Source organism: Miscanthus floridulus, chromosome 6 (assembly GCF_019320115.1).
Source record: "Miscanthus floridulus cultivar M001 chromosome 6, ASM1932011v1, whole genome shotgun sequence".
Classification (NCBI taxonomy): domain Eukaryota; kingdom Viridiplantae; phylum Streptophyta; class Magnoliopsida; order Poales; family Poaceae; genus Miscanthus; species Miscanthus floridulus.
The window spans coordinates 127,167,537-127,178,653 of NC_089585.1; the positions used below are offsets into that span (position 1 = coordinate 127,167,537).

At 41.5% G+C, this 11,117-nt stretch overlaps 1 protein-coding gene across 2 annotated transcripts; it reads right to left on the minus strand.

The window, feature by feature from the left end:
• Positions 1 to 603: 603 nt before the first annotated feature.
• Positions 604 to 8,641, minus strand: LOC136456919 (protein PSK SIMULATOR 1-like). Of its 2 annotated transcripts, none has more exons than XM_066456921.1 (13): positions 8,212 to 8,641; positions 7,570 to 8,094; positions 6,059 to 6,381; positions 5,808 to 5,900; positions 5,622 to 5,712; positions 5,116 to 5,209; positions 4,004 to 4,101; positions 3,174 to 3,243; positions 2,296 to 2,396; positions 1,867 to 1,983; positions 1,657 to 1,733; positions 1,512 to 1,556; positions 604 to 1,429 (listed from the first exon to the last, which is right to left on the minus strand). In XM_066456921.1, the coding sequence occupies exons 2-13, from the start codon at positions 7,897 to 7,899 to the stop codon at positions 916 to 918; spliced, it is 1,953 nt and encodes a 650-aa protein (XP_066313018.1). In that variant the 5' UTR covers positions 7,900 to 8,094; positions 8,212 to 8,641; the 3' UTR covers positions 604 to 915. The 2 variants fall into 2 exon arrangements, with proteins under 2 accessions (XP_066313018.1, XP_066313017.1); XM_066456920.1 differs by having other exon boundaries at positions 8,187 to 8,641.
• Positions 8,642 to 11,117: the final 2,476 nt, after the last annotated feature.

The following is an 11,117-nucleotide window of genomic DNA, read 5'->3' on the forward strand; positions in this document are numbered from 1 at the left end:
TTCAACTTGATACATTCGGTCTAACTTATTACGATGCAATAGATTCTAAAATAGTCGATTGTTAAATTTATTAAAGAATAGTCTTGAAAAAAAATTAACAATTAGTCAATAGTGCTATTTTGAAGACATGTTTGGTAAAAAAAAGAATGGTATGGTTCCAAGTAATATGTGTATATTAATAATAAATTTAGCACATGGCCTCTAAAATTCTCGAGATAGAATCACTCCCAACCAGCCAAACACTCAAAATGCTAACTGATTCAAATGAGGATCCAAAGAGAATCACTTCTCCATTTACCGTAGGAGCTGGGAGCTAAAAAATCTACCTCACCCTACTCCTTATTATACTCTGTTAGAAATCAGCAGAGAATTAATTCTGATCAGCTCCTCACCTCCTTCCTAGCAATCCAATGAAATCACTCCATGGAGAATCAAGGAGCTGAAGAATCAAGGAGCGGAGCTCTCCCAAACGGGGCCTTACTGCAAGCAATGTTGATTAGCTATGCGGGACCACTTGTCTAAGGATTTGTTGGGGTTAACAAAAACAGCAGGAAACACAGCCAGATCTTTGATGCTCCCCCCTCCCCCCTCTCAAAACTTGCATTCCTTGTACATGAACTAAGTAACACAACAAATCCCTTTTTACAATAAAAATTTACTTTCCTATTAACCCTGACATATATCATACAAAGTTGGCCAGGACATGCGCCCATGGCCACCATCTCTAACACACATGGTGCCTTCAAACTGGCACCATGATGCCGGTTCATCTCAAGCAGGCACATTGCTGCAGAAGTGCTGACAGCATGCCAATTCAGCTCAGCTGATTACTTGTATCCTTCAAGTAATCTTGATTTTCAGGATCATAAATTGAGGGTGCATTTTCAGACTTTGGCATTGATTAATCTAGGTTCATCATTGTACTCTCAGATCATCAACTCTATCGATCACATCAAGGGCTTTTGTCCGGTCGATCTCAAAGTCGATCACAGGAAGCAGCCTCCTGATTGATAGCACCTCTTTACGGTTGCCACTGCTTGGTGAATGGCTGTTACTTTTGCTTAACCTGCTTTGCTTATTATGCCTTTCCTTAGTGTCAAACTCCTGGCTTTTGCTTATACCAGGGATGAATTTCTTGTACTTGACATCCCTTAGCATATCTTGATCTTCTTGCGTCAGAAGAGGTGATGAATTGCTGCTGTTTTTGTTTGGAGACAATGTGATTGAGGCCCCTCTTTGTGTAGGAGACCGAACAGGAGACTTGATTGGAGACCTTTCACCATTTGCAGTTTTGGATTGACTGATAAGATGATGAAGCCAAATAACAAGCTCGAGTATATATGCTTCAGTCTTGTCCTTGCCAGCATGGTACAGTGTCTCAATGCGGGTCAGGTCCATCTGCCCAGTTGGCTTGCAGTTCACATCTGACCTGTGTAAGACAAAAGAATCGTTACTCCAATGTTCTAGCCATATAACTTTCCTGTTAGAAATGAGCAAAATCAGATACCAACCCAGTACTTGCCCACTCTCCGACCCAACCGAAACCATGGTGAGCCCTGGTATGGACAGATCATCAAAAATTCAGTAACAAAAAGGGATAAGCAGAAGTCTCTAGCTATTTTGCATGTTATGAAGGTAGTTAAGAATTTAGATTACTTGGTGGTGTTACTTGCAATCGGGACAAGCCACCGCAGGGTCTTCTCCATTTCAGCCTTGATTTGAGAAACAGTGAGCTACACAAATCCAGCAAAAGCTTGCATTAAACTTACAATTACATGCTTACACGTAACAAACATAGTATGATGTTGAGTGCTACAGCCTACTTTCATTTTTCAAGCCACGGGTCATGGGTGCCATCCCACATACCTCTTCCTTGGCTCCAAAGGAGTGTAGCTTAGAACGGAGAGATGACTTTATGATTGGTGGCAAACTTTGGTATAACGCATCCCTTGTATTTGGAGGAACAGAGCTTGAACGAGAAACCTGTCAATTGATCGACCCTTGTTAGGCTACCAGAAAAGAAGCAAAAATTTTGAGTTTCTTAGCACAACAAATTCAATTTGTGTGGCACACAAAACTACAAGTACTACCCCATGAACTGTAGGTCTGTAACATTAATCCTCCATCCTCATGGAAAAGTTGCATTTCTTCAATTAAAATATTGCGGAGTAATGGATGTTTGACATTGACAAAATTGTGTCAGCAATGAACCAGAACTGTTTTCCGATACAAACGAAAGACCTATTGAATTTTATATCCAGGACACAGAGAAAACATTGGAGCCTGTGAACTTACAAGAGTATCAATCTGACTGATGATATTGGCATAATGCAGTGCAAGGCCTGCTGGACCCAATCTATTACGCCGCTTGGTAGGTTCCTGTGATTCTTCACTGTCTGCATAGTGTTAGGATGACAATTTTCAGTCAATGATAAATACAGTACTGGTGAAGAAAACAATCATAATATATTTAAAATTTAAATAATAATTGTGATTATGTTTCACTATATGCAAATTACATAATAAAAAAGTTCAACCATGTTCATAGACCACAGGTGCAAGTACAATTGTGAGCTTGTTTCCCCTAAGACTCTTGCTGTGGCATAATGGTAGCGAAAACAGTAAATCAGATCCACAACTGGGATAGGAGGAATGAGTATGACAGGTGACAGCTCAACCAAGGAATGAAATGCATCCATGTTTTATTTACCATGCTGAGTGTACAGCAAGATGAATATTTCATACACTTTGTAACCAAGAAAATCAATGAGCATGGTCCCTTAAGAGGTAGTGTGACGAGGCCTGCTAAATGCCAGTGGATTGACAAACCAGGAAGGTTGATTTGTAAGAACTTGAACTGATTCTCTTGTCACATCATGCAATAAAAGATCACTAAAAGGCCAGGCCACCCACGTGGATATACAAGCATAACACCTCTCTTAGGCGTTCTCACTTTGGCCAAAATGATATGACCTATTGTGGTATCCGCTAATGCCCAAAATTGTGCCCCTAGAGTCAGAAGGTGAAACTGAAGTATAACTTACGACACATTAGTAACAAGATGTGTTAATTACGTAGCTCATAACTGCTTTTAAAAGCAACCAAGATGATAAACTAGCCAACAGCTCAATATGTACAAAAGTTTCATATAAGATAATCACAAAGGTTATTACCTGAACGCCCAAATGCATTATGGATCTCCAAATGTAAGAAGTGCACAATGTCCACAAGCTTTCCCATGACCTAGGAGAAACAAATATTATTTTTTGAAATAGTAGAACAGGATTGAATGCTTTCCTAGAGCTACAAGTTGCTGACAGCACATAGTCTATTATATGGTAAAGACCGACTATAGATGTATCACAGGCAAAGAGAGATGCTAAAAGTTCTGATACAAATGAAAAACATATAGCCCTCAATTCAATGGGCCCTTATTACAGTTAACAAAGCATAGCCAATGGGTGTTATTAGAGAATATATATCCAGTACCAATTTGGTTGGGCAGTAGCTATCAGTTCATATGCTCTAGGAAGAGGAATTTCAGGTCCTTTTTTTTCTTATTATGTGTCACGGCCTAGGTCTATTGGGGAAGGAGTTGGAAGCCAGCAAGTGAGATTAGGTGGCGGCTAAGGCATGGATAAGGGATCGAACACGAAGAGATACGAGAGCAAGAGCATACTACCTCTTAATTCCTGCTTCCTTCATTCAAAGGACTCTCCTCTCTTTATATGAAACAGGGAGCTAACTTCACCCTAGATCTGATCCTTACAACATAGAAGGTTCTAGAAGACTCGACAGGCCAGTAACCAGGCACAGGAAGCTTCCACATTACTGTCCACATGCGCCAGTCACGAGCGCTGCAGTAAATTGGGCCAGCAGCAGGTGTATGTACAGTAATAGGGCCGTGACATTATGTTTGCCTAAAATCTTAAGACTACATTGTTAACTCTAACTACACAATTATGCAAGCATACTAACCAGTTAAATAAAGCTGCATACCAACCTCTTCCAAATTCTTAGACCACAGAGACTTTTTCCTCAAACTTTTAATATGCTTGCGTTGGCTTTTCACTTCCTGCTTTAGTATGTGCATGTTATCACCTGCAAATTAACAGAGCCACATTCAGCATTGTTATCAAACGACAACAACAAAACACTGTAAAATGTATACTCATCAAACAGCATACAGGCTGAATTGGCAGGTATCAGAGGTGCATACCAAAAGGGCAAAATATATTTTGCCAAAAGAAAAAGAGGGGGGAAGAGGCTAAATGTCACGGCTAAAGATAATAAAGGCAATCCACTAAAAGGAATGAAATAGAATAGATTACATCAGTAGCATAGGAAGAACTAAAATGGACAAAATATTAAGTGACGCAAGTAGTAGCAGTAGCTACACTTGTGCTCGATGTTCAAAGATAGAAATAGTTACCGGAAATTCAGAATTATTTTCCCTTGCCTAGGTATTATTCTTATTCACAACTCAGGTTCGTGTTAACAAGAAGCAAATACAGATCCAGTCTCTGCTGCTAAGTGTACTTTAAATCTACATCATATCAGGAAACCTGAAGAGCAATCTTCTATTACTGGATTTTCATTTTGTTCAACCTGAGAAGAACAAATTTTGATTATATCCCTTCCTTAAAAGAAGTGCTGGACGCAAGAAGAAGAAAAATTGGCTGATTTGGACTTGTCAGGTGCAGTTAACTGTCAGATGAATCATCTAGCCCTGGATATATTGGTCAAAATACACTAGCTGTGGCTCACCTAACGGCAAATATGGAGACAGTTGACAGTGATAGATGACAACATAAGAAAGAGACCTTGACCATGTTTATACATGCATGGAACTGTCGAAGTCAAATGGACAACTTTCATCAATCAAGTGTGTCTCCTACAAAGTCAGTCGCGAGAAGACATCCAGAATATTATGTTCAAACTAAAGTTCTTATTTCCCTAATGACCTGAATCCTGAGAGTTTTGTTCAAGATGAACTTTTCTCAAATGATAAAAAACGAAACATGAGTAGCACCAACCAAAGGAGGAAAAAGTTGTTTCTTTTTCAATGTAATTCTTACAGATGACTCCATTATATTGTCATGTAAAAGAACTGACCTCTTTGCACAACACTTGAACTGTCCTCTTCATGCTGTTTACGCTGATAATCTTGTTGAAATCTATCCAGGGCATGCATTTCGTGGTATAGTTCCTAAAAGTTAGAAAGATGATAAAGTTTATAAATTTGGAGAAAAGAAATGCTGAAAAGAACAGAACTGATAGATGCCAGGAGAGTGACAGCTAAATTTGGATAAAACTATGCTCGTGGCAAAAGGCAGACGAATATTAAGATCACTACTACTTCACGCATAAAACTGATTGAAAGAACAGTTTAGTCAGAGACTCAAGAGTGCGAGCATAACCTTAGTGACATACTAACGATTTGAGACCACTCTCTGACCTCTCTACCTCTTCATAGGATATGCAATTAATCTTTTGAGAAATCTTAAGATTGATTGTGCATTTATGTTTTGCTGTCTACAGTCTGCTAAATTACAGTTATTAACCTGATAGACAAATGTCACTACATGGCATTGCTTCCAAGGTACATAAATATTACTTACAGCTGTAAACTGAACAGAAGCCACTAATTCCTGCATTACTGATTCTGCCTCTTCTTTCAATTGATGTTGAGGAGTCCGTTCCGATGCCAACCTGAAAGAGTTTGATGGCATAAAAGCGCTGAGTTATTTTTCAATACCCTAAAACCTTTGCCTCTATAGGTTGCAGGGGCCCAAAGTGAACTTTACTTATCAAAGTAGCGATCCAAGTTGTGCCACTGAGGATCCTTGCAACGATTTCCAAAGCGAACAACTTCTGTCGAAAACACTTTCAACTCTTCCCTGTTGGACCAAACAAAAACTTCAGTAACTACAAGCATATAAAAACAAGTTGAAGTACAATTTTTCTATATAACCAGGTGGAAGCTACTTAAATAAAATAAATAAACAGTTCAGACAATTGTTGTAGTTTATAAAATCATCAGAGATTATTCACTAACCTTTTGTCAGCAGCAGCAATCTTGAGTAATTCATCCATATCTTTGGATATAAGATTCTGAACACCTTCAGAGTGAAGCACCGTTTCTTTTAAATGCTTTATGCTATCTTTTGAAAGGGCGCGCATTAGATTGCAACCTTGGACTATGGTATTGGCAACCTCAAATGCTAAAATAGATATTTTGTTTCCCTTTGTTGTAGTGCCTGATCCAAAACTACTTATATTCAAATTTGTCATGCTACTGCCAAGTGTGTCAAGCACTTCCACTGCTTTTCCAAGGCCAGCAGTACTAGCTCTACCCAGAATTGAGCTTACTTCTGAAACCTATTTCAACAAGGAAATAAAACATCAAACGTGGCATAGGGTCTGGCGATCTCTGATTTTTTGAACATTTCATGGACAAATAGTTAAGGGTGAACATTTCAATTTAGCAATGATAAAAGCTCGCACATATTTACATATTTCCTAGGTTTAGCATAGCAATTCATTTTATGAATGGCTGGAAGTCATGAAGCTATAGTAGTGTGGTGATAAATAGGAAAAACTACAACAACATCCTGGCAAAGTGATAAGGATGCAGATGAAAACAGCATAAACTGCATTGGATTTGAAGGATGTGCACTCTCAGTCACTCACAAGTGTGCAGCAGTTCCCACAACAACACTCTAAAAAGGCCTTTTAGCCGATTAATGGTTCATGTTGGTGAATAGCCGAACCCATGCGCTCCAACCCAGGGACAAATCTTTAGGTATATTCCATCCTTTCAAGTCCCTTTTTTCTTCCTCCCCCCATATCAAAGGATCCCGCTATGCACCAGTGAGGTCTTTGTTGGAAAGTCCAAACCATCTTAACTGGTGTTGCACAAGATTTTCTTCAACTGGCAGTACCAGTAGCCCATATGTTGAAGTTAAGTGAAATGGCTGCCTTTCCCCATTAGCTTAAGCTTTTGGGTTGAATAGGTCAGTATCAGGGCAAAATATCTCGACTCTCGAGTTCAAATCCTGGCGGACACAATTAAATACTCCTAAAATAACTGCAGCCAATTCCTATTTCCACGTTTGAGGCCTATTTCCACGTTTGAGGCCTGAGGGATACACGTGAGGCGGGGTGTTGAAGTATAGATGAATTGCCCACCTTTCCCCATCAGCTTAAGCTTTTGGGCTGAATTGGTTAGTTGCTTGGTCCTTTCTTGTGTGTCCACAAATCCAAAGCAATACACATTCATTATAGCAGAGAATAACAAGTGCCTTGCTGCCAAGCACTCAAAGAAGACTTATTAAAATTCACACAAAGATGTTAGTAGATCATCCACTAGTTCAAGATATCATGAAAGGCTAATGCTACAGAAAAAAAAGAAACTTCAAAATTCCCATGAGAAAAGTGCACTAATCCCTAAGCAACATTATCAGCAAGAACAAAATACACTGATATAAGAAAACAATTCAGTTTTTCAGTAGATGAGGCAAGAAACGATTGATTCAGCTATAATGCACCAAAGTACTGAAAACTTGCCTTATTCGCCACACCCATCCCCGACTTCTGCGATGGCAACCGTGCCAGTGGTGGTACCCCATCCCATGGTGCTGCAGTGGTATCTGTGGAAGCTTCACGCACTGCAGCTTGAGACATCGATACAGGCAGAGGTGGCTGCGCTGGCTGCTGCTGCTGTTGGTGTTGATGTTGCTCTTCTTGCATCCTCTTGGCAGCAGCTTCCCCCGCCACAGCTTTCTTCTCCTCCTCCACCACTAGACGGTCATGGTGGTCGACCACCCTGCCGGGGCCGAGCGTAGTGTCGCTGGGTGACTTGTCCACCGCCGACCCCTTGGAGCAAAAGCCCCCCATTTCGTTGGTCCCTCTCCAACCAAACCCTAATCCCCCAGTGCCCACCGGCGGCTCTCACCTCCCACGCACCCAAACATTCCTGATCCCCGCGCCGCCGGCTCCCATCCGTACCAAACCTATCCACGCGAAAATGAACCAGCTCGGAACGAAGGTTCCAACCGCAGTACTAAACTTCCAGCCGATGAAGCCGCCCACCTGCAGAAGCCATGAGAAATCGCCAAGTCAGCAGAAAGGCACGAAATTTCTGCGCAAAACCAGAGATTTTCTCCACAGAAACGCATTCTTACCGGAAATTGGCGCGAGGAAACACACCTGCGGCGGGTGGATCGGCGAGGCGGGACGGAATCCGGCGCAGAGGCCCTGACCTCTCGAAGGGAATCGGTGGATTTGGGGGAAGCGAGAGAGAGGACGCGATGGCCGATGGGCAGGGTGGGTGAGCTTTGCTCTTCCTTTGCCTTCTTGGAGAACGGAGAGTACTACAGAGTAGCCGGGCGTCCACTCCACCAGCGGAGCTGCGGCAAGGACGGTCCAGTCTCCAGTCCACTGCAGGCTCCACGTCCACGGTGACCAACTGCCGCTGCCCGCTGCTATAACACGCAGGAGGCGCACGCACAGGCACCGCAGCGGACGCTCATAGCGCGGTGTCGCGGCGGCCGTATCGCCGTCCGTGTCGCCGTCCGTTAATAGAGGTTAGCAGTAGCAATTGCAGCAGTCATGCTATCTTATTTATTGTGCGTGCTCCATCAGATATTTTTCTCAGTGCCTTTAGCATACTAGCATGCTTGCTTTGGATGCAAATGAACTCAGCAAACATTTCCTTTTTCATGGAGTTGAAGAAGATAGTTTGTTTAAACGAAGAGGCAGGAGTTAAACCGAGATTGAGCAGACGCAGATGTTCTCTCTTTCGCGTTTGATCTTCTGTGAAATCTTGACTGAAAATTGTATACCTTAAAACAGTCAAAAGCTACTGCTAGTCGTATTGATTTGCGTCTATGTTATTTTAACACTTAGTTGATGATCTTTCCTCGTTAGCATGTCATGTGCAGCGATGAATTGGATTGTCCAATTGATTTCTTTGACTATCACTTAGGTTACTAGTATGCCTAAAATATACTAGTTGATGTGATGGTATAAGAAATACGCAAGCATCATTTCTACGTAACCGTGTGACTTCCAAAACTTGTTTGTATTTCTATAGTATCCAGAACCGCTACTTGCATGGGTTATTGAAGATTAACCCAGTGCAATGAACGAAAGCATTTCTCTCTATTATCATAAAGCATATCTGAACACTTGCATGTGAGTAGTAGCTAGGTTGGAGTGTTGGTGCTAACAAACCTAAACCACCATGATGGATTTGCAGCCGAGAACAAGAACAACACTCTAGTTAGTGGCCCCGTTCGGCTTACATTATAACCCGCATTATTTAGCTTGTTTTTTCAGCATGAACCGTGTTTCTCTCGCAACAATTCAGCCAGAACAGTATTTTTCAGCAAATTCAGTCAAGTTTCAGCAAACCGAACGGGGCCAGTATGTGGATCATATGTGGCCAGGAGCGTAGGATTTGGTAATCTATGGCTTAGCCAAAACCAGGCAAGATTTTAAGGCAAGCTACACATCGGTCTACGATCCCTAGTCAACTTGAACACCAACTTTTCTGCTGTCGTGTTCTTGTGTACCAGGTCAACTCTCACACACGCCACTTCCTTTAATAATTTGTCCCTGTATAGTAGTACCATAAGAAAAAGCAGGTGAAAGAAGCCCAATTGTTTCTATCTGGTTATCCGTTACGACGATGAACAGCGATGGAATTAACTTGTCATGCAATACAAAAGATTTACTTCTCTGTCAAGTGCTGGACTCGTGGCTTGGTATGGTTGTCGCCTTCTCGGCATAAAAGCACTGCCAGAAGAAGTTTCCTGCTAACGCCGACACGTTACTTTTCTTCGTTTACCTCTCCTGTACGTATGGATTTTATTGTTTTTTTCTAATTACACGGAATAGATCCACAAATATATATGCACACTCATTTTTTGAACATGCACATACAAACCCGATCACTGTGAGAATCTTCGAAACACTGATGAGCCGGCCGATAAATCTCAAATGTTAATTCTAATTGGAATATAGGAACTTTTTTCCAGTTCCAAACGGGCCCTTAACGGATGCGAGAAATCACTTGTTTTTGCCGAATCACCTGTAACACATTGAAACTTTCTTCCTAGCGTGATAATGAGATGAGATCTCGGAGGTAGACTCTGCAGTCTGCATAGCCGAACTAACTAGCTACTTTGTGGAGAAAAGAGAAAAAGGACAAAAAGATTCATCTTTTGAATTGAATGGATGAAATGAAATTACAGTGATATGAACACTTGCGTGGTCAGCGATTCCAAACTTTAGATTGAAGCCTTCCGTTTGTCTCTGCTTGTGAGAGTGATGGATCTTGACGAATCTGGCCGGGCAACAAAGTCCCAAATTGTAGCTGTCTTCTTTCTGCCGAAGTGCAAGGACCTCACAGAGCCTCAGTTCGGTGAAAAGTAAAGTTCACTGAGCTGTTTGGACGCGACGCAACTTGTATTAATTAGTTTCCAAACGAGCGAGATTTGGTTGGCAGTGATTATATTCTTCGTCTGGGAAAAAAATATATAATAGCGTGGCCAGTCCTCAGTCAGTTCAGTGCCATGGATTTATTCTTAGCGTAGTCTTTTGTCAGGAACACAGCACATGCGCATCTACATCTACTTGGCTAAGTTCTGACACATGAACAAATAAACTAGATTTGAGGTGTATCATCACTAAGCACGTGCCTCAGGGAGATGTGAGAACCTGTGCTGAATCTTGGACTCACCCTGACATAATAAACCCACAAAATCCTGCTAATCTCCTACTATAAGGGAATTGAAGTGTTGTTACCTCAGTGGTAAATCTAGCTAGAACTAGAAGCCCTCGTTGTCGTGACAGAGATAGTACGCAAGGGTTGTCCGCTGAAGTATAATCCCTGCACTGCACAATGCTGTTTCCCAGATGAAGCTAGTAGCTCCTGTCCATGTCTCATAGAAATAAACAAAATGGAAAGAAACCAAGCCCTTGTTTAGGCCCCGTTTAGTTCCGAAAATTTTTAGCTTTTAGCTACTGTAGCACTTTCGTTTTTATTTGGCAAAAATTGTCCAATTATGGACTATTTAGGCTTAAAAGATTCGTCTCACGATTTATCGGCT